The sequence below is a fragment of the Drosophila arizonae genome, chromosome 2, assembly GCF_054131065.1.
Source record: "Drosophila arizonae isolate 15081-1271.41 chromosome 2, UAZ_ARI_1.0, whole genome shotgun sequence".
Classification (NCBI taxonomy): Eukaryota; Metazoa; Arthropoda; class Insecta; order Diptera; family Drosophilidae; genus Drosophila; species Drosophila arizonae.
In genome coordinates, this window is record NC_142922.1 from 31,773,911 (window position 1) to 31,796,724 (window position 22,814).

Sequence of the window (22,814 nt, forward strand, 5' to 3'; positions counted from 1 at the left end):
GGCTTTGGCGTTGTTTAGGCTGCGGCTGCGGCAAATAATTTTCTCATCTGCGTGTGGATATGATGAATGACCTGTAAATCATTATAGAGGACATGGACAAGGACAGTGGACCGTGCTCTAGCGCCAATGTGTGGGATGTACAAGTGTCTTGTTTGATTGTGGCTTTCTCTGGCCTTTGTATTTGTGTTGGCTGAAGTCTGCAAATGTTTGAGAGTCTACTTCACACTTCACCTAGCGGTTTATGTGTTTGTGTCTCTATCTGCAAGTGAGTGTGTCCTTGTATTAGCGCACTTTATATTACGACTGCCCATTTCGACATTTATGCATCTTCCATACCCACACATTGACGCATACACACGCACACACGTGTGTGCGAATAGCTTTTTTATACGCAGGCATATGCACTCCTGTTTTTGCGCTAGTTTATGACATACGGCCTAGGATACGCACGCACACACACACACACTCGCAACCATCCAGACACACTTACATATCTTATCCCGCCCTAACACATTTGCCCTCTTGTTTATATTCATGATGTTTCCAACATGTTTATTATGTAAAATTTATGCGCATTGGTTGTTGTGGTGTTAATGTTACAGCTTACACACACACACACACCCCCATACTATACGTTACACTTTTACCAATCAAATATTTGGCAGCGTAATAAATCATACTTTCCATTTTTGTATGTTAATACATATATTAAATATGCATTATAATCACAAGGATTAAATACTATGGCTGAACTATAAAAAATATGATACATTATTATAACTATTCAAAGTTTTATGTTTTTCGGAATTCAGATTCTTTTTTTTTTACAAGCATTTGTACTTTAGAAAATAATTTCAGCAAGTATTAATACTATATTAGTCTAATGCAACGTACACGTGAAGGAATCTGCTATCAGTAAAGTTCCTCCTCACTTTTGTCTCTATTTTTGGACAAAAATTCATAAATTCATATTAAACTTTTTGGCTATCGCATATGATTTCAGTTTTGAGTTGAATCCAAAAGGGAAACAAAAGATTATATGAAATGGAGAGAAATTTAAAACGTTTTATATCTATGCTGGAAGCAGGCAACGAAATATTTCAGGGGGCTTCTGATATACGTATAGTAAATAAGATGCGACTTTAAAATAAATAAATAATATAATAACTGTGAACGAAATAAATAAACAAAATTAGTAGGAATGTCAAAAAATCGTCGGATCTTTCTATTCTTATTTCAATTGATTGGATAAACACTTGTCAATAAAATAAATAGGAACCAAATACGTTTACATATTGGGCAAACTACATTTAATTCTGAAATGCTCAAATAAATGACTTTTATTCGACACAACTTTGTCAAATGCCTTTAGATGGACAATCTATTTGTCTGAATGGAAATCCTAAACTATTAATTTCGATACCAACTAAGCGAATGGAACGGCAAAGAACACTTCCACTTTACAAGGAAACTTGTGTCAATTACCATTGACTTTGCTTTGATGACTGAGAAATAGCTTTCATGTGAAATGGTTGGAATGGAGCTGATTGCTCAGCGCTCTTTCAACACTTTTCATCTTTTGCTGAACAGAAAATATAAAGAGTGAAGAAAATATGACCACTTCAACAACAGAAATTGATATACTTTTTTTTTTGTCCTCTGTTTTTCCTCTCTTAGTTATAAATCTTGGATGAATTTAAAGATTTTTTAAAATAGGTTTAACCTAAGAATACATTTTCATTTAATGACACTGAGCAAAAGTCTTTATTGATTTTACTCACTCCACCACTTCGAGAAAAACTGTAACAAAAGACAAGACCCTTTCCTCTCCTATCACTCTTTTCTATTGTACATTAAAATTTACTCAAGCGCAATCAGAATTCATTTTTGCGTGTGCTTATTAATTGAAGTCAAATAAAAATTAAAAGAGTATTAGTTGAGTGCAGCCGACTGGATAATACAGGACTAAACAAATTATCTATGAGTATTTGTAGAACTGGTAAATCATATTTTCATTAATGGATCCTTTCGGAACTGCCTCTTTTCCAGTTTATTAAGTCTTTTATCACAGAAAAAAGTCTATATACTCCAATCCAATTTGTGAGCTATTACAAATATAATTAGCATGGGACAGCTGTTTGTGGTCAGACTTTGAGTAGGGCATCGAGGACCAGGTGCAGCATTTACTTTGTCGTCATGACAAAGTACACTCGCCTGACTTGATTAATTAAAACATATGTATAAGGAATAATGCAAGATGCCAATTTGATATATCTTCTATATTTGACAATAGATTTCTATGAAATAATAGTATTATAAATTATTACTAAATTTTATTAATACATTGTTGTCAGTTAAGTGCTTGTTTAATATTAACTTTCAGGAACAAGGACATTACAAATGATACTATAAAAAATACAAAATTACAGAATATTAACAGATTTGTGTAAGAAAATATTTATTTATACTTACGCAGCATTAGAAAAGTAAGCCAAACAAAAGGTGCCCAACAGTTGATTTTGATAAATAATGGTAATAATATATTGCCAGTTACCGAACCCAAACGTCCGAATGTCATAATTAGTAACAGAACTATTGTTCTACAAAGGGGAATAAAAAGATTGTGAATGTAGTATATGGACTAAATGATAAAATATCTGCAAAAACAAATATCACATCTCCCTTACAAGCAATGAGCCGAAGTCGACTTTTTGCTACTCAATTCGACCTTTCGACATACATACCTTACCAAAGTAGGAAAATATACCACAGTCATACTTATAATAGTGGACGCACAGATCCCCATGACCATTAAATAGAATGCAGAGATAAGAAGCATCGAGAGACTCGAGTTGGTAAAGTACAGCCCCCCGACGAGGATTGTTGCTACAAACAGACTGATCTCTGGAAAAAACAAATTTTTGTCTAGTTAGGTGGGGCGCCCTATGTTAAAATAGAGGTTATGTTAATGTTAAAATAGAGGTAAACTTACTGAGCATGTGGCTGGCGAATGCTTGAAAGCTCAGCAGGGGAAAAACAATTAAAAATCCTAGAAGACCAATGGCTGAAACTATGATATTGTCAGTGTAGGATCCTGGTTGTTGATGCTGTATGAGCAGGTTCATTATTTTAATGCTTGAAATTTTGGGCCAACAAATCGCCTACCTACTATGTCGCATTCCTGACTTTTCTGCTCCTTTGTGAAGTTCATTTCGGAATTGTGCTTGAGGACTGCGCACATGCTCCGATCCGCATATTCTCTCACCTCAAAGGCGTGCATCGTGGCAAAGATTTTTGGCATCCACAAACGAATCGAGTTTACACTGCAAGTATCAGTGTGTAGAGACCGAGATTAAAATGAAAACCTTGAAAGCTTTAAATTGCAAAATAATAAATAATATAAATTAATAATTCTTATGTAAATAATTAGTATCTTACAATATCAAACTAATTCTTAATTAATATTTTATTCAAATTTCTTAAGGCTGAAACGTTTCATTCAAAATATCCTTAACCAGTTTTGTTAATAGTTTTTATCATATTAATTTCTTAGTAAGTATTTTTGATAAATATCTTTCTTTTTCAAAATATTTTCCTAAGATTATTTACATGTTCTTGCTTAGTGTAACGTGCTAAACTACGAAGATAAACGCTCAAATATAAATACAATACGTAAGTGTATTACAATAATAGAAATCGATTATATTGATCAGATTTCAAAAAAGTTTTTAAATAAGTAAATTGTATATGTAATTGTATATGTATATATGCAGAAGTAAAGAATAGCTGTTAAAAAATTATTTGTAATATTTACCACATAATTTGGCAAAAGTGCAGCAGATAAACGTGAATGGACACTCCCAGATAAGGGCATTTGCACATTGGTTTCAGCTGCTTTAGTCCTTCACAAAATATAAACTTAGCCTTACGGCACCTCTGCATCACCGATAACTGATTTTCTTCCATTTGCTCTGGCTTAACATCGCTCACACTTTTGATCTGGATTGCCGATATTAGAATAAGATCATTCAACTTCAGATGACCCAATAACCTATAACCTACCGGATAAGCTTTGCGGCTTGTGCGCTTGTTCATTGCGTAAATACGTTGAAAACATTCTAACGCTTTGCTGTAGTAGCCGTGGGCCATAAGAAACTTGGGACTTTCCGGCAGAAAGATATGCAGAAGTCCACTTAAAAAAGTTGGCAGAGCCAAAATAGCCAAAAACACCTGCCATGTGTGAACTGAAAAGGAAAATTATGAGCACAAGAAACACCATTGCAGTCGAGAAAAGCCGACAGCAAGTATAAGGACTCAACTTACACTTCATGGCTCCCAATTTAAAAGAAATGTGCCGTGGCAGTATTAAGTAGGCCAGTAATGGCAATGTCATTGCTCCAACGGAAACACATAAGCCGATAAGGAACATTATATAGTGCCTGTGCTTCTGGCCATGGAACTCGGCCAGATAGCTGATGACAACCGCAAAGGGGCCGCAGATACTGCAGGAAGGTAGTAGATATAATTGGGCCAAGGACAGCATATAAGACTAGCTTGATACCCACGCTAGTCCATCGAAGAATTTAAATATCATCAATTGGATTGAATTTTGACTTAGGGCCGAGCAGAGGACGAAGATACCGTCAATGAAACCGCCATAGATTAGAACCGGGCGACGACCGAGTGTGTCCGATACAAAGCCCCACGGTATGGCTGATAAAATCATGCCTAGAAAACTCAGTTAGAAGTCGCCCTTTATCGTCTCAATATCTATTCGATATCATTTACCTGAATAGGTCATCGCATTCAGCATTCCCATGTCCATTACGCTGAGGTTCAAGTCGCACTCAGCCGTTGGCATCACATAAGATATCACCGAGGCAGAGAATACCATTGATGTTAAGCAGGGGAGCGCGCAGACAATAATTATAACATTAAATACACCGAAGCCACATGCTGAAATTGCCGTCTCAAAATCTGCAGTTTCCTCTGCTTCTACTACTTTGGCCATCTATACCGCGACTACTATCATAAAATAGAGTGCAACTAAAAATTCGAGAAATTTTGAAAGTAAACTTTAGGCATTCTAGATTTATGAAATAATCACAAAATTTTCGAAAGCCTATAATCACTTTTTTCAATAATGAAAACAAATTTTACATTTAAACAAGTAAGAAAGCTCTAGTCGAGACTGTTTGACTACGAGATCCCCTGAACCCTTTGAGCAATAGCTATTTCAATCATTTTTTGCACACACACACATACACATATACATACGCGCACACAAGCACCCACGCCTAAACACGCATTCGCTGCAGTGTTGGCTTACTATGGGAACTTAATTGTTTAATAACTCTTCTTGTGGATGGACTCTTTACATGAAACTTTCAGATTATTAATATTACATATATATGCATGTATTTGCCAATGCACAAGTCTCTTGTATTTGAAATACGTCTTTTTCAACTGTAATGGTGAGGGGTGGAATTAGAGGTGGGTAAATTTTGACAAAACCGAAATTGTATAAAATGCATATAAGTATACATAAAACATTAAGGGACTCTAGCTTTAAAGATGTTGGACATATACATTTATTACTGGTTTTCTATAATGTTTTTAATCGATAGCAAAATAACGTGGCAAGTTATCGATATTTAAAATAAAACTCGGTATGCGCGTGCTATACACGGACCTAGGAAAAAAATTTGTCTCTAACTCTTATATCTTCTGAGATCGACGCGTTCAAACATACGGACAGACGGACAGAGCTAAATCGACTCAGTTCGTCGCCCTGATCAAGAATATATATACTTTGTGGGGTCTGCCACGCCTCCTTCTGCCTGTTACCTACATGTAACATGCAATAATTTGGAAATAAAGCATATATTGAATTGAAGTCAGAATAATACGTTTTCATCATATTATATTTTTGTATTTTTGCGGTTGGTTCACTAATTACAACAGTGACTAACACAAATATATAAAAAATATCGTATAAAGATCGATATCTGGGCAAAAAATATTCCGATATAAATATAATTTTACACAAAAAATATAAATGCAGTAGAATCCGGTTATAGCAACACTCAAGGGACCGTCGATTTTACGTCGCTATACCCGGAGGACGCTTTAACCAGAAAGAGTAAAAAATATATATATTTTTTTTTTTTTAATTTTTTTACGGTTGCCATGTTCGTAATAGCTTTTACTATAAAACAATCTAAATTTGTAATCAAATTAACCATTTTTTATAAACTTCTTTCAATAACATGGTTTACAAAAATTTTTGTGATGTCGGCATTGTACTTTGTCTCTCTCAGCACACAAGCAAGGGTACTGATCACCGATCAATACATACATGTTTACATTTTGAACATAGTCTTTTTATGCTGAAATTTGCTGTAATTATTTCGGGATTTTTTGTTATCACGTCGTATTAACCGGTGATTGACTCAAAAATATGAAAAAAAAAAAAAAAAAAAAACGTCGGCATAAGCGGATTGTCGTTAAAAGCGGAGACGTACTAAGCGGAGGCTCTTTCATATAAGTTTGTATGGGGACTAACCAAGACATCAAATTTTCGTCGACATAACCGGTTGGACGCTTTAAGCGGAGTCGTTATAACCGGATTCTACTGCATTTTGATATTTTATATATTTTCAACAACCCGAGAAAATAATCAATAATGATTCAAATGTCCCCATAAATATGAGCTACGTGTTCTGTTGAATTTTGGCCAGTTTAGCAAAAATGCAAACCTTTTGACTTATTGGCTATATTTGAAGCTGATCTAGATCTGCTTAACTTATAATCTAAATATTATTTGGAAAATCGGATACTACTCACCTTTTTCCCCTGCTCATATCCAAATTAATAAAAAATTCAAGTACTAGAGACTTCCGTCCTGAAAGTATAGTAAATGTGATGTTACACATGATTTAGTTCCAGTGCAAATAATATTATAATTCGGAGAAGTTAAGGAAATTATTTTGTGAAATCGATACATTACGGATACGCATATCTATTTCGATTCGCTGTAGTCATGCTTTTGAAAAGGGTATAAAATGGAAGGGCCAAGCCCAAGTGATATCTTCGTTTTAACGGAAGCTAAAATCAACATGAAACTGGTAAGAAGACAAATATGTTTACTCTCTAACAAGTAATTATCTTATTTTTTTGTGGCCTTTACTCACAGATACTTCTCTCTGCTGTGCTAGCTATCTTGGCATCGGGCTGCTATGCTTCTACTGATGGCCCTGAAGATCTATTGAAGGCAGCAACGCCACCACCGCTACCACCACGGCCACCAAAACCACAGTCTTAACAGCTATTATTGGTGTTTGATATATAATGCATATTCAAATAAACAATTCATAATGAGCAAATAAATTGAGCTTGTCCAATTTATTATTGCGGGTATTCACACTAAGTCTACAAATTGGTTTTGAACTAAACCAGCTTGAGTACCTAAGACTTCTCTTATCGAAAGTGGCTGATTTAGCCAAATCCGTAACACCTTGAAGAATAAGTCATATATTTATCTACATTCAGATGCACCGGACATCTGAAACTGTTAAAATTACTCATTTGACATTTGTAACTGTACTTATTTAACATCTGCAGTGAGTACTTCTTTGTACGTGTAATCTAATTACAAATTGTAATGGTCATTGCATGCACATATATAGAGTGCATTCCATTTCCGACAACTTTGTTGCCTGCACTGCTGAATTGCTAAGCTGAGCTTTCAATATCTAAGCTTTCGCACTTGAGCTTTCAAGGAAACCTTTAAAGCTTTGGGACACAGCTGGCAAACTGCACCAGCTTCACTTCGTACCAAACGAGAGAAAGAGAGAGGCCCTATAAAAAGAGCCATATGGCTCAATTCATTCTTTTCCGGCCACATCACGAAGATCACAAATTGTGTTAAAATTTTGTTTAAAGAAAAAAATTGTTGTACTTAAAATTAAAAAAAAAAAAACTATTTAATTATATAAATCTATATAATTTAAAAACAAGTAAGAAAACTCTAGTCGAAAGTTCTCGGCTAGATACTACCCTGAACTAAACTAATAAAAACGCACATAGTATGGCTAAAATTTCAATTTTGATGTATTTCAAAATATAAATGAAATACAAAACTCATTTCATAAAATATATAAACATTTTGAAATAATAAAGAAAGATTACCGTCAGTTGCGCGCTCGGGATTCGAACCCGAGACTTTTCGATCGAGCGTCACGCCTCTACTCACTACACCACCTCACTTTTAGAAGCCGCACTGGCAAAACTGAAATATATTCTCTGCTGCAGCGCCATCTAGCAAAACTAAACCAAACTAACAGCTGATGTGATTCTAAGAATGTCTAGAAGTTTGAATGTGTGTGCACACGTATACGAAGCTGCTGCACGTGCGTTTGTTAATTGGCCAAGCATTTTATTATTTTTTAACGTCGATTGACCTAACGGAATTTAATGAAACTTTCAGCATATGATCTGCATATTCTATTGACAAATTTACTGAAATCCACGCATTCAAACATACGAACAGACGGACAGACGGACGGACGGACAGGGCTATATAGATTCACCTGGCTGATCAAGAATATATGTTTATACTTTATGGGATCTGCGATGATTCCTTGTGCCCGTTACATACTTTTTCACAAAACCATTATACCCATTTTTCAATGGGTTCAGGGTATAAAAACCGGAGGGAAATTGTAATTCTGATGACATTGTGAGGTCAAGAAGATGTTATTCAGCATGTCCAAAAGAAACAAGTAAGAACGTTGCAGTCGGGCGTTACCGACTGCGGAATACTCATTCACATCCCATCAACAATTTAGTAGTTAAGTTTCGTTCTAATACTGTAGAATATACAGGTTTTTCCGATTTGCCACGCCCCAACTGGGCGTAAACACCTCATTTTTGGTCAGTTTTTAGAAAGAGATAACGTTACCCTAACTGCAAAGTTTGAATGCTTACCCTAAAAAAATGTGAAAATTACAGGGTATTTTTCGATATACCACGCCCCTAAAGAGGCGTAAAAATTATTTTTGGGGAATCGATAGAGGAGGCTACCAGTAACTCAACTATCCAAATTCTAGCTATTATACTTTAGGAGATATAAACTTTTGCGGTTTGCCACGCCCCCTGTGGGCGGACATATATCCGACAAAACTTTTTGGTCTTGGGTGATCAGTCCGAGTATATATACAAAATTTGAGGTCTCTGCCATCAATAGTGTCCAAAATATAGGAGAATTTAAAAAATCACTATATCTTCAGGTCCGATTTGCCACGCCCCCAACGGGCGTAGACTTATAATTTATCTTCAGACTTTATAGAATCATACCATTAGCTGACGTGCAAAATTTCAGCATTCTAGGTTTACAACTTTAGGAGATACAGTTTTATCCGATTTGCCACGCCCCCAATGGGCGTAGATATATCCGCCATAGCTCGTGATCTTGGGTGGTCAACGCATACCAAGTTTCAGCTTTCTAGCTCTTCAACAAACATGATTTCTGGTATATCGGAAAATGCATTTTCCGATTTGCCACGCCCCTAGTGGGCGGATCGGGAAAATTTTAACACTTTATAAATCGGAGATATACACGAGTATGTGTTCCAAATTTCAAGTCTCTAGCTTCAATAGCGCCGAAATAGATTGCGTTCATACGGACAGACGGACAGACGGACAGACGGACAGACGGACAGACGGACGGACGGACAGACGGACAGACAGCAAGACGGACATTGCACAAAACCAATATACTGATTCACTTTCGTGAATGAGTATAAATATATTTTTAGTGCCAGTAGTAAAAATTTTAAGTGAAACTACATATGAATATGTCCGAGACTCGAATTCAGTATGTTTCATATAATAATATATGTTTATAGTGACATAATCATAGAGATTACGTCCACAATATCCAAACGCTGTTCCCATAGCCGAATAATTAATGTAAATATTCCCAAACTTGGCAATTATAAACAAAGATCAGCCAAGCCGACGCTTCTCTTCCATATACTAATTTAAACATTCCCAAGCTTGGTAATTGTACACAGAGAGCGGCCAAACCGGCGCTTCTCCTCACGATCGGCAGAGATCGAAATAAAAGCACAATCAGAATAAATTCGTTCTCAGCAACATGCATCATCCACATATAAACATTTCTTTCCAGCAACATGCATCACCAAAAAAGTTGCAAGAATTCTGTTAGAGTTCAATTTATAATTCAATAGACACACAATTGTCAGTCTTAAGCTATTGTTCAATAAAGCAAGTTGTCATAATCTAACTCTGACTTCGTCTTTTAATTTACATTAGCGATGCTGTTAGCATATGTCGCGGCATTTATTCGACTCATAACATATATCTAATTATATATATATGTATATATCCGACAAATAGTGGCGTACACTTAATATACAAGTAAATGCACTCAATCAAGTAAATGCACTTCAAATAAGACTTTAACTGATTTTTATTGTAAGTACATTAATTCAATAAACACAACTGAAACCAACAAGTCCTACAGCGTTTCTACACGAAAGTACTTGTGCGGGGTAATAAATAATTTAAACTAGTTTTTTTTTCTAATTTTTTATACTTTTTATTGAAATGGAATTTCGCTCAGGTTTTTCTTTAAAGGTGTTCGAATGTGCCTAAAATTGATTAGAAATCATTTTCTAGATTACGGAATTGTTATAACCGGGAAATCCGTGGCCATATTAACAAAGACGATAAATATCAAAGCGGGTGACATGTCTACAAAATTTACCTTTTGCAAGGGCTGCACGCCAAAAAGTTAAAATGGCATTAAATCAGTTCTTGTCATTATTCGGCGGAGTGCTATGAACTTTTTAAAACAGCAAGTTTGATTATTATATTATAATGAAAGCAACCAAATGAATTCTCTTTTATTTACAGGCGAAAGACTGGTTCGACGTTCTCAACGTCACGACGTCGTCGTGAGAAGGAAGAGAATATATTGAGTATGTGAGGTAAATAAGTAAACAAATAAATGTATAGGTCTACGATTACATATACATGTATTAAAAGATTATCATGTTATTCATAATAAATGAAACACTATGAATACTTACTAAAATAAAACAATCACTTTAAACATGTTACATGATAAGAAAGACTACGATTCTACAATATATACAGGATATCCTTAGAAATATTTATCTGAAAACTTAAAAGCTACAATAAAGCTATTAAATATTTAAGCGAAAACAGCTTTCGTTGGATTGGGAATAAAAATAGACAGCACACCAGCAACTGGAAATAAAAATATAAATAAGCAAATTAAATATATAAAACATATATTGTGTGCAGTTTCTACTTTATGCAAGGAGTACAAAATATATAAGTAACAACAATTTATGTTCCCTTTTTATACCCTGAACCCATTTTCAATGGGAAATCAGGGTATAATGGTTTTGTTGAAATATATGTAACAGGCAGAAGGAGGCGTGGCAGACCCCACAAAGTATATATACTCTTGATCAGGGTGACGAGCTGAGTTGATTTGGCCCTGTCCGTCTGTCTGTCCGTCTGTCCGTATGTTTGAACGCGTCGATTTCAGAAGATATAAGAGCTAGAGACTTCAAATTTTTTTAAAATGTCCGTAATTACAACGCGCATATCAAGTTTATCATTAAAAATCGATAACTCATCCCGATATTTTTATCGATAAAAAACCCTATCGAAAATCAGTTATAAAATTATATCTTCTACACCTTTACTGCTAGAGTCTCCAAATTTTTAATGTATGCTTACATGCAATTTATACAATTTCGGTTTTTGTTAAAATTCACCCCCCACCTCTAAATTCACCCCCTCACCCTCACTTTTGTAAAAATCGTATTTCAAATACTAGAGACTTGTGCTTTGGCAATTACATGCGTATTCATGTTATAATCATAATCTGAAAGTTTCATGAAGATCGTACGTCCATAAAATAAGTTATTAAACAATTAAGTTTTCATAGTAAGCGCACACTGCAGCGCACGCTTTAAGCGGAGTCGTTATAACCGGATTCTACTGCATTTTGATATTTTATATATTTTCAACAACCCGAGAAAATAATCAATAATGATTCAAATGTCCCCATAAATATGAGCTACGTGTTCTGTTGAATTTTGGCCAGTTTAGCAAAAATGCAAACCTTTTGACTTATTGGTTATATTTGAAGCTGATCTAGATCTGCTTAACTTATAATCTAAATATTATTTGGAAAATCGGATACTACTCACCTTTTTCCCCTGCTCATATCCAAATTAATAAAAAAACAAGTAAGAAAGCTCCAGTCGAGACTGCTCGACTAGGAGATACCCTGAACCCTCCAAGCTGATATTCTAATCATTCTGCACTTCTTTTATGCACACATACATACACATGCATCCACACGCACGGATAAGCCAGCGCTCTGCTAACTGCGCAGTAAGCAGCGACTGCGCTTGGGCTGCGCTGCAGTGTGGGCAATATTATGAGAATTTATTTGTTAAATAATTTCTTTTGTAGACATACGATCTTAATGAAACTTTTAGAGCGTAATCATATGGTGAATGTGTGTGTATATTCCAAAGCCCAAGTCTCTAGTATTTGAAATACGCTTTTTACAAAAGTGAGGGTGAGGGGGTGAATTTAAGGGTGGGGGGTTAATTTTAACAAAAACCGAAATTGTATAAATTGCATATAAGCATACATTAAAAATTTGGAGACTCTAGCAATAAAGGTGTAGAAGATATAATTTTATAACTGGTTTTCGATAAGGTTTTTAATCGATAAAAAAGATCGGGATGGGTTATCGATTTTTAATGATAAACTTGATATGCGCGCTGTAATTACGGACATTTAAAAAAAAATTTGAAGTCTCTAGCTCTTATATCTTCTGAAATCGACGCGTTCATACATACGGACGGACGGACGGACGGACGGACGGACGGACGGACGGACGGACGGACGGACGGACAGACAGACGGACAGGGCCAAATCGACTCAGCTCGTCGCCCTGATCAAGAATATATATACTTTGTGGGGTCTGCCACGCCTCCTTCTGCCTGTTACATACTTTTAACAAAACCATTATACCCTGATTTCCCATTTTCAATGGGTTCAGGGTATAATCAAGTACTAGAGACTTCCGTCCTGAAAGTATAGTAAATGTGATGTTACACATGATTTAGTTCCAGTGCAAATAATATTATAATTCGGAGAAGTTAAGGAAATTATTTTGTGAAATCGATACATTACGGATACGCATATCTATTTCGATTCGCTGTAGTCATGCTTTTGAAAAGGGTATAAAATGGAAGGGCCAAGCCCAAGTGATATCTTCGTTTTAACGGAAGCTAAAATCAACATGAAACTGGTAAGAAGACAAATATGTTTACTCTCTAACAAGTAATTATCTTATTTTTTTGTGGCCTTTACTCACAGATACTTCTCTCTGCTGTGCTAGCTATCTTGGCATCGGGCTGCTATGCTTCTACTGATGGCCCTGACGATCTATTGAAGGCAGCAACGCCACCACCGCTACCTGCACGGCCACCAAAACCACAGTCTTAACAGCTATTATTGGTGTTTGATATATAATGCATATTCAAATAAACAATTCATAATGAGCAAATAAATTGAGCTTGTCCAATTTATTATTGCGGGTATTCACACAAAGTCTACAAATTGGTTTTGAACTAAACCAGCTTGAGTACCTAAGACTTCTCTTATCGAAAGTGGCTGATTTAGCCAAATCCGTAACACCTTGAAGAATAAGTCATATATTTATCTACATTCAGATGCACCGGACATCTGAAACTGTTAAAATTACTCATTTGACATTTGTAACTGTACTTATTTAACATCTGCAGTGAGTACTTCTTTGTACGTGTAATCTAATTACAAATTGTAATGGTCATTGCATGCACATATATAGAGTGCATTCCATTTCCGACAACTTTGTTGCCTGCACTGCTGAATTGCTAAGCTGAGCTTTCAATATCTAAGCTTTCGCACTTGAGCTTTCAAGGAAACCTTTAAAGCTTTGGGACACAGCTGGCAAACTGCACCAGCTTCACTTCGTACCAAACGAGAGAAAGAGAGAGGCCCTATAAAAAGAGCCATATGGCTCAATTCATTCTTTTCCGGCCACATCACGAAGATCACAAATTGTGTTAAAATTTTGTTTAAAGAAAAAAATTGTTGTACTTAAAATTAAAAAAAAAAAAAAACTATTTAATTATATAAATCTATATAATTTAAAAACAAGTAAGAAAACTCTAGTCGAAAGTTCTCGGCTAGATACTACCCTGAACTAAACTAATAAAAACGCACATAGTATGGCTAAAATTTCAATTTTGATGTATTTCAAAATATAAATGAAATACAAAACTCATTTCATAAAATATATAAACATTTTGAAATAATAAAGAAAGATTACCGTCAGTTGCGCGCTCGGGATTCGAACCCGAGACTTTTCGATCGAGCGTCACGCCTCTACTCACTACACCACCTCACTTTTAGAAGCCGCACTGGCAAAACTGAAATATATTCTCTGCTGCAGCGCCATCTAGCAAAACTAAACCAAACTAACAGCTGATGTGATTCTAAGAATGTCTAGAAGTTTGAATGTGTGTGCACACGTATACGAAGCTGCTGCACGTGCGTTTGTTAATTGGCCAAGCATTTTATTATTTTTTAACGTCGATTGACCTAACGGAATTTAATGAAACTTTCAGCATATGATCTGCATATTCTATTGACAAATTTACTGAAATCCACGCATTCAAACATACGAACAGACGGACAGACGGACGGACGGACAGGGCTATATAGATTCACCTGGCTGATCAAGAATATATGTTTATACTTTATGGGATCTGCGATGATTCCTTGTGCCCGTTACATACTTTTTCACAAAACCATTATACCCATTTTTCAATGGGTTCAGGGTATAAAAACCGGAGGGAAATTGTAATTCTGATGACATTGTGAGGTCAGGAAGATGTTATTCAGCATGTCCAAAAGAAAATATATTTTTAGTGCCAGTAGTAAAAATTTTAAGTGAAACTACATATGAATATGTCCGAGACTCGAATTCAGTATGTTTCATATAATAATATATGTTTATAGTGACATAATCATAGAGATTACGTCCACAATATCCAAACGCTGTTCCCATAGCCGAATAATTAATGTAAATATTCCCAAACTTGGCAATTATAAACAAAGATCAGCCAAGCCGACGCTTCTCTTCCATATACTAATTTAAACATTCCCAAGCTTGGTAATTGTACACAGAGAGCGGCCAAACCGGCGCTTCTCCTCACGATCGGCAGAGATCGAAATAAAAGCACAATCAGAATAAATTCGTTCTCAGCAACATGCATCATCCACATATAAACATTTCTTTCCAGCAACATGCATCACCAAAAAAGTTGCAAGAATTCTGTTAGAGTTCAATTTATAATTCAATAGACACACAATTGTCAGTCTTAAGCTATTGTTCAATAAAGCAAGTTGTCATAATCTAACTCTGACTTCGTCTTTTAATTTACATTAGCGATGCTGTTAGCATATGTCGCGGCATTTATTCGACTCATAACATATATCTAATTATATATATATGTATATATCCGACAAATAGTGGCGTACACTTAATATACAAGTAAATGCACTCAATCAAGTAAATGCACTTCAAATAAGACTTTAACTGATTTTTATTGTAAGTACATTAATTCAATAAACACAACTGAAACCAACAAGTCCTACAGCGTTTCTACACGAAAGTACTTGTGCGGGGTAATAAATAATTTAAACTAGTTTTTTTTTCTAATTTTTTATACTTTTTATTGAAATGGAATTTCGCTCAGGTTTTTCTTTAAAGGTGTTCGAATGTGCCTAAAATTGATTAGAAATCATTTTCTAGATTACGGAATTGTTATAACCGGGAAATCCGTGGCCATATTAACAAAGACGATAAATATCAAAGCGGGTGACATGTCTACAAAATTTACCTTTTGCAAGGGCTGCACGCCAAAAAGTTAAAATGGCATTAAATCAGTTCTTGTCATTATTCGGCGGAGTGCTATGAACTTTTTAAAACAGCAAGTTTGATTATTATATTATAATGAAAGCAACCAAATGAATTCTCTTTTATTTACAGGCGAAAGACTGGTTCGACGTTCTCAACGTCACGACGTCGTCGTGAGAAGGAAGAGAATATATTGAGTATGTGAGGTAAATAAGTAAACAAATAAATGTATAGGTCTACGATTACATATACATGTATTAAAAGATTATCATGTTATTCATAATAAATGAAACACTATGAATACTTACTAAAATAAAACAATCACTTTAAACATGTTACATGATAAGAAAGACTACGATTCTACAATATATACAGGATATCCTTAGAAATATTTATCTGAAAACTTAAAAGCTACAATAAAGCTATTAAATATTTAAGCGAAAACAGCTTTCGTTGGATTGGGAATAAAAATAGACAGCACACCAGCAACTGGAAATAAAAATATAAATAAGCAAATTAAATATATAAAACATATATTGTGTGCAGTTTCTACTTTATGCAAGGAGTACAAAATATATTATACAAAATATATAAGTAACAACAATTTATGTTCCCTTTTTATCCATGTATCCACGTATCCATGTTATAATCATGAAAGTTTCATGAAGATCGTACGTCCACAAAAAAAGTTATTAATCAATTAAGTTCTCATAGTAAGCGCTCACTGCCGCCCATGCGTGTTTATGCTTGTGTGTGTATATGTATGTAAATGTTTGTGTATGTGTGTGTATGTATGCCTGTGTGTGCGTGCGTGCGTGCGTGTGTGTGTGTGTGTGTGTGTGTTTCTTGTGTAAGCTGAAAGACGCGAAAAATTATTTAAATAGCTATTACTCCAAGGGTTCAGGGGATCTCGTAGTCAAGTAGTCTCGACTAGAGCTTTCTTACTTGTTATATAGTGAATATTATAATTGTCTAATTCATATTATAATTGCAAAGCAAGTAAGAACGTTGCTGTCGGGCGGTACCTATTGCAGAATACTCATTCACAGCAAACGCGGTATGAATCCGTGTATATATGCGCAACAAACAGCAGGGCATGATTCAATTAAAATTGGGAAATCATTTATAGCTATTCCCTTTTATATCTAGTACATCTATGGCACTAAGATCTTCAAATTACATGGATACCGACTTCAAGCTAACAGCAAAAAGGTGCGATTTTACTATACATGTGCACACATTCGTCGTTTATTCATGCGTACAGACACCCGAATATATTAGGAATTGCGATTGATTTCTGGATTTTCCATCCGTTATTGTAGTTTTGTGAGATGACGCTATAGCACTGAAGCTATGTTATTTTAGCTACAAGCGACCGATCGAAGCAGTGCCGTAGATGGTAAAGGCGACTCAACTCGTGTTAGAGTGGGTTTAAAACCTTTCCGGTATTATATGCTTTTCATACATATTTTATTTCGAAAACGCGAGCTTGAGTGTTTTTCCTTATATATGTATATAGATGCCGATTGCCACGCCCCTCATTCTCATTTTTGGCCATTTCTTAGAACAAGCTAACGGTAAAAATGCTTTCGCACAAAAAATTTTAAGGGTATTTTTCGATATTCCACGTTCCCCAGTGGCCCTTAATTGACATATCAATTTCATCAATCTTTATAGAATTGGCTCACGGGCATAATTTCAGCGTGCTAGTTGTAAAACTCTAGAAGATACAGTTTTACCCTATCTGCCACGCCTCTAATGGGCGTAGATATATACGCAATAGCTATTTGATCTTATATGGTCAGCACGAATCTACATTCCAAATTTCAGCGTTCGAGCACAAATGCTGGTATTTGGGAAAACGCATTTTCCGGTTTGCCACGCCCCTAGCGGGCGGATTAATAAATTTTCAATATTTCACTTTCGTGAATGAATATAAAACTTACACAGCATGACAAATGCGACCATCACAAAGGGCGGGACACAGCCGATCTGTATTAAAATCGGGAAGAGCAGATTGCCAGACAGCGCGCCCAAGCGACCACACATCATGGCGATGGCCACCACCAAGGAGCTATAAAAATATATGAAATGCATTTATTTGTATTTGATCTCATATACGGTAGAGAGATACGGAATACGGCGTATCTTACCGCAATTGCGTGGGAAAGAGCGAAACAACAGCGCCCAGAAGAGACGAGACTGCGATCCCGCCGACAGTGACATAGGCAGAGGATAGGGCAATTGTCATCACACTATTTACGGACCAATACAGGCCTATTCCAAGAATTCCGGTGATGAACAGTCCATAGGCTATACGAAAGATAGATAGACAGATATTTTATATTCATCTAAAAATATATTAAAATCCAAAATAAAACGCAATAAAAATCGAGTAAGAAAGCTCTACGACTACGAGATACCCTGCCTCCTGCAAAGAGCTGATACTCCAATCATTCTACGCTTTTACCAAAGTAAAAATGTTTAGTATTTAATATATGAATATACTTATTTTTTTTTAAAGGGAGCGTGGTATTCAAAATCTAAAACTAACAAAATCTTTACATCAAACCAATTATCGATCATTACAAATAATAAGAGGATTGAAGATGTTATCGAAAAATCTGATAAGCTCTTACTGCGTATGGTGGTGAACGTACAATATGAAGTCTTTAGCTTTTGTAGTCTACGAGAGCTATACGTTCATACGAACGAATAGACGAGTAAACGGGTGGACGGACTGACAGGCATGGCCAGATCAAGATCAACCATTTTAAATTTCAGTAAATGTTATTTTAATGAATATGCTACTCACTTAACAAGCGTTTTGCACCCGCTAGACGTATGATTGCAGCAGCAAAGAAATAGCCAAAAAATCCACAAGCGGCGACGATGATGTTGTTCAAATACATATTTATTGAAATATTTGGAGTCTTTAAAAGAGATAGAGATTAAAATGAGTAAGATAAAGCAGAGGCGGCCAGAGTGATGCAGCAAAATAAAAGAGTAAATGATGAGGCTTGATAAGCGAATTATCTTAGCTCGAATTAAGACTGATTAAAAGTGATAAATGATAAGTCACAATCTCACCTCAGCACAGGCGCTGTGATAGTTCGTCAACGTTTCGGCTGTACGATTCACGCTGTAATCGAGAATGGTACACATGGTGGCCGAGGCATTGTCTTCTGCATGCTCTTTCTGATAATCGGCCATGGAGGAGAACAGCTGAGGCAGCCAGAGTCGAATGGTGTTCATGCCCAAAAACATGCAGAACTGCATCGTGTAGCAGCGGAGCGAGAGACTCAGCAGTGGCTTGTGGAACATGGGCTTCATCTGTTGCATGCCGGCGCGTAGGCTCTCCAGCAGGCTGCGCTGGCTGATTTTTGGAGCCTCTGGTTTCTCCTCTACTGTGTAAATAGCCTCGCCTTTCTGGGACGCACGATTGGGTCCCTCCAAGACAAGGGCCTTCACCTGGCGAGCATAGAATAATAATTTTCAATATATTTGCTCTTTTTTGTTGTTAGCAATCGAGCTCACGGGATAGTTATCTTTTGGCTGGCCAGTATTGATCTGATAGATCTTTTGCAGCACTAGCAGAGCCTCCGCATTACGACCCTGACCCATTAAATATCTCGGACTCTCGGGCATCAGACACATAATGAGGCCACTTATTAGACTGGGCAAGCCGCAAATCAGCAAAAAGATTTGCCAGTTGTGAACTGAGAATGGAAATAGAAATCATTTTGAGCTAGTGCAATGGAGCCTGGGATATTCCTCGCACATCAGATATCCCCGACTAGAGCACACTTTTTTTATCTGCAACTTACTGTTTAGACTGCCAAAGAGCACAAAGTCCCAGGGCTGGGGAAAGGTGACCCAGGCCAGCATTGGCAGTAGCAGAATGGCAGCGCTCACAATCATGCCGACAATCAAGAGCACATGAGATCGGTATTTGGGTCCGTGCATCTCTGACAGATAGGAGTAGAGCACAGCTGAGGGGCCGTTGACACTGAGTAGCGACAGTTAGTTGACATAGTAAATTCCCAGCTAAATAAATATGGTAGGTAGCGCCAGCTTACTTACATGAGTCCACCCAAGAACTTGAACGTCACCAACATGGCGAAATTTTGACTCAGCGCGCTACCAAACACGCAAACCGAGGTCAACAAATACCCATAGACGAGGACGATGCGACGACCCTTCGTGTCGGCCAAATAGCCCCAGGGAATGGCGGAAACGATCATGCCCGCATATGCGCAGGCATTCAAAATACCCTTGTCGGTCAGCGTCAAGTGCAGATGACACTCGGCTATTGGCAATATGTACGACATCGTCGTCGACTCAAACATGTTCGCACAGGTCGCCGGTATCGCGATGATCAGCAGAATTAGATTGAAGCGGCCAAAGCCCGCTGATGTGATGGCCGTATCAAAGTCTGCGGGCTCGTCCTCTGGAGAGCAAGTTCTGGTTACCACTGTGCTCTTTGTATTGCCTTCGATATCGTCATCCAGTTCGCTGTCTGAAAGTTTTTAAATTGAATTAAAACTGGTAAACAATCAATTACCCTTTTTTATAATATAATAATATAATACAAATATATAGGCAAATTTAAATATTTTTTGTCGCATTTTATATATATATATATATATATATATATATATGTATATAATAGTAAACACATATATTTCAATCGAAACGAATTAAAAGAGCATTTTTGTTAAATTATGTTTAAATAAAAAAATAAGAATAATTTTAAAAATAATTTTTTATGTATGTATTATAATGCTTATAATTTTTACACTAGATAATTCAAACATATTTTTTTTTTTTTTTTATTCTGAGCCCATTAAAAATGACAAATTACAGTATAATAGTTTATGTTTGTGCAATTGTTAATTGTGCCTGTGCAATAATGAAGTGTAGATCTATTGTATATCAGCTCTTTGCACAGATCAGGTCCCGTAGCGAGCGGTCATGATTAGAGCACTTTTACTTGCTGTTTATTTAAGAATTATATTGTATTATTGCTCTTCTTTGTTAGAAACCATATTTATTCATCAGTTTTTTTTTTTTTAACTGTTTATGATATTATGGTTAAGTTCTCACTATTTTATTGTTCACCTCTATGTTACCCTTTAAACATGAGATTAGAGATTTGATGTGCTATAGCATCAAGGCTTTCAAATTTCCTTTGGCCGTACCAAACTAAATATACTTTTGTTGAATATAATGATCTGAAATGCTTCCCAAATATTTTTGGATTAGTCACTTCTCATTTTCCACATTCGCTTAGTTTAGTTCTTTAGGTTTTTTACACTTTTCACAAAAAATAATTGCCTATCATATTATTTATTTTTGGATATTTTCAAATTGATTCCATTCCCCGTACTTATGTTAATTTATAACGAATCAATTTCATTGTAAGTTTAAGTAGAAATAAGTAAAATAAAAAAAGAGAATGTGTCGTCCTGTACTCTTAAATGAAAAATGTAAATTAAAAAAATAAATATAAATATTAATATTTAAAAAATTGATTCCAAATAATATATTGTAAATTAATTTAACAACTTTAGTAGCTCCTACTAATATTATTTTTTATGAACTTGTACCTTTTCCTTTATCACGATTCACATTTTTGATATTTTCCTCGGCCATATTTTTCTACTACTTGATGTCTTTCGCTTGATCAGAGAATGACAATTATTTTTTAAATGAAGTAATTTATGTTACAAGTCAATTGAAATGTCCCAATCAATAGTTACACATGCACTATACTATATTAATTTATCACAGATGTCTTTCTATTTCACTATTTCCGAGTACTTCCAGCTGTACGCGATGTCTGCCTGCGAATGACGAAGTTTTCTGAATGGCACAGGGCTTTTATTACATCTTGTAGTGAAAATTTGAAGATTCATTTCCAGATCATTAACACTTTCTTATCAAAGATAACAAATCTTATACAAGCTTCCCATAAAGATTATGAATGAATTGTAATTGAATTAACCGTATTCGCTTATAATATTTTTCAAATGAATAATACAAGAATTGTTATAAACTTGATTAAATAAAATCAAATCGAGTCAATTCGCGCCTAAGCCCATATCTCTTTATTAAGCAAAGTACTACTTTGTAGACACAAAGCTTGCCTAAATATCAAGTATGTACCCTATATATGGGGTAGCGTAGGACATTTACTATATCTAAGAAAACAAACCGTTTTGTTTTCTTAGACACAGCATGCAAAATTGATCGACTTTAAAGAGGGCTTTCAGCCTATACACAGATATATGTGCGTCTAACTACAATCGTGTAGCCAGAAAATGCTTCGTCACTCATGGGTTAAACATTTAAATAAGCATGCACATCTAGATATCTAGGCATCCTCCAGTCCTCATCATAGCCGAGACAACGTGTTGCTTATCAGCGACAGCCCACAAGTGATGATAAGCAAAAAGGTAGCAACCAAGTATAAGATAAATCATATTTGGGGGCAGGTAAACGAGTGATAAGCGCTTTGCCTGCTGACTTAGCAGCTGAGAATGTGTAAATAATTACTTATATGTAAATAGTATATAATAGCCATAATAATAAAAAGAAATGCTTAAAAGGAGATCCCTGTTGTAGGAGATACGTCATTACGTCGTCACACATGGCGAGTATGGATCATATGGATTAATCATTTCTCGTTTCGCGAATGACTTTCAAATAGTAATGCATGTGCGGGTAATCTATCTTATCTAACTATAAATGCTATACAATA

General features: G+C 35.7%; 2 protein-coding genes and 1 long non-coding RNA gene across 4 annotated transcripts; 1 reads left to right on the forward strand and 2 right to left on the reverse strand.

The window, feature by feature from the left end:
• Positions 1-2,261: 2,261 nt before the first annotated feature.
• Positions 2,262-6,918, reverse strand: LOC108609726 (synaptic vesicle glycoprotein 2B). Its single transcript, XM_089471454.1, has 11 exons — positions 6,847-6,918; positions 4,789-5,046; positions 4,566-4,728; positions 4,324-4,502; positions 4,063-4,244; positions 3,815-3,999; positions 3,170-3,323; positions 2,993-3,107; positions 2,745-2,904; positions 2,473-2,600; positions 2,262-2,406 (listed from the first exon to the last, which is right to left on the reverse strand). Exons 2-11 carry the CDS (start codon positions 5,009-5,011, stop codon positions 2,351-2,353), a joined length of 1,545 nt encoding a protein of 514 aa, XP_089327580.1. The 5' UTR covers positions 5,012-5,046; positions 6,847-6,918; the 3' UTR covers positions 2,262-2,350.
• Positions 6,919-6,973: 55 nt separating this feature from the next.
• Positions 6,974-13,969, forward strand: LOC149270905 (uncharacterized). 2 transcript variants are annotated; one of them, XR_016270545.1, is made up of 6 exons: positions 6,974-7,127; positions 7,196-8,018; positions 10,942-11,015; positions 13,209-13,393; positions 13,462-13,888; positions 13,955-13,969. It is a non-coding gene; the product is annotated as an uncharacterized LOC149270905 (long non-coding RNA). The 2 variants fall into 2 exon arrangements; XR_016270543.1 differs by lacking the exon at positions 13,955-13,969 and having other exon boundaries at positions 7,196-7,622; positions 7,689-8,018; positions 13,462-13,655.
• Positions 13,970-15,719: 1,750 nt separating this feature from the next.
• On the reverse strand, positions 15,720-22,659 carry LOC108621115 (uncharacterized). Its single transcript, XM_089466848.1, has 9 exons — positions 21,661-22,659; positions 20,135-20,570; positions 19,879-20,060; positions 19,589-19,770; positions 19,142-19,522; positions 18,867-18,984; positions 18,205-18,364; positions 17,998-18,125; positions 15,720-16,540 (listed from the first exon to the last, which is right to left on the reverse strand). The coding sequence occupies exons 1-9, from the start codon at positions 21,704-21,706 to the stop codon at positions 16,485-16,487; spliced, it is 1,689 nt and encodes a 562-aa protein (XP_089322974.1). The 5' UTR covers positions 21,707-22,659; the 3' UTR covers positions 15,720-16,484.
• Positions 22,660-22,814: the final 155 nt, after the last annotated feature.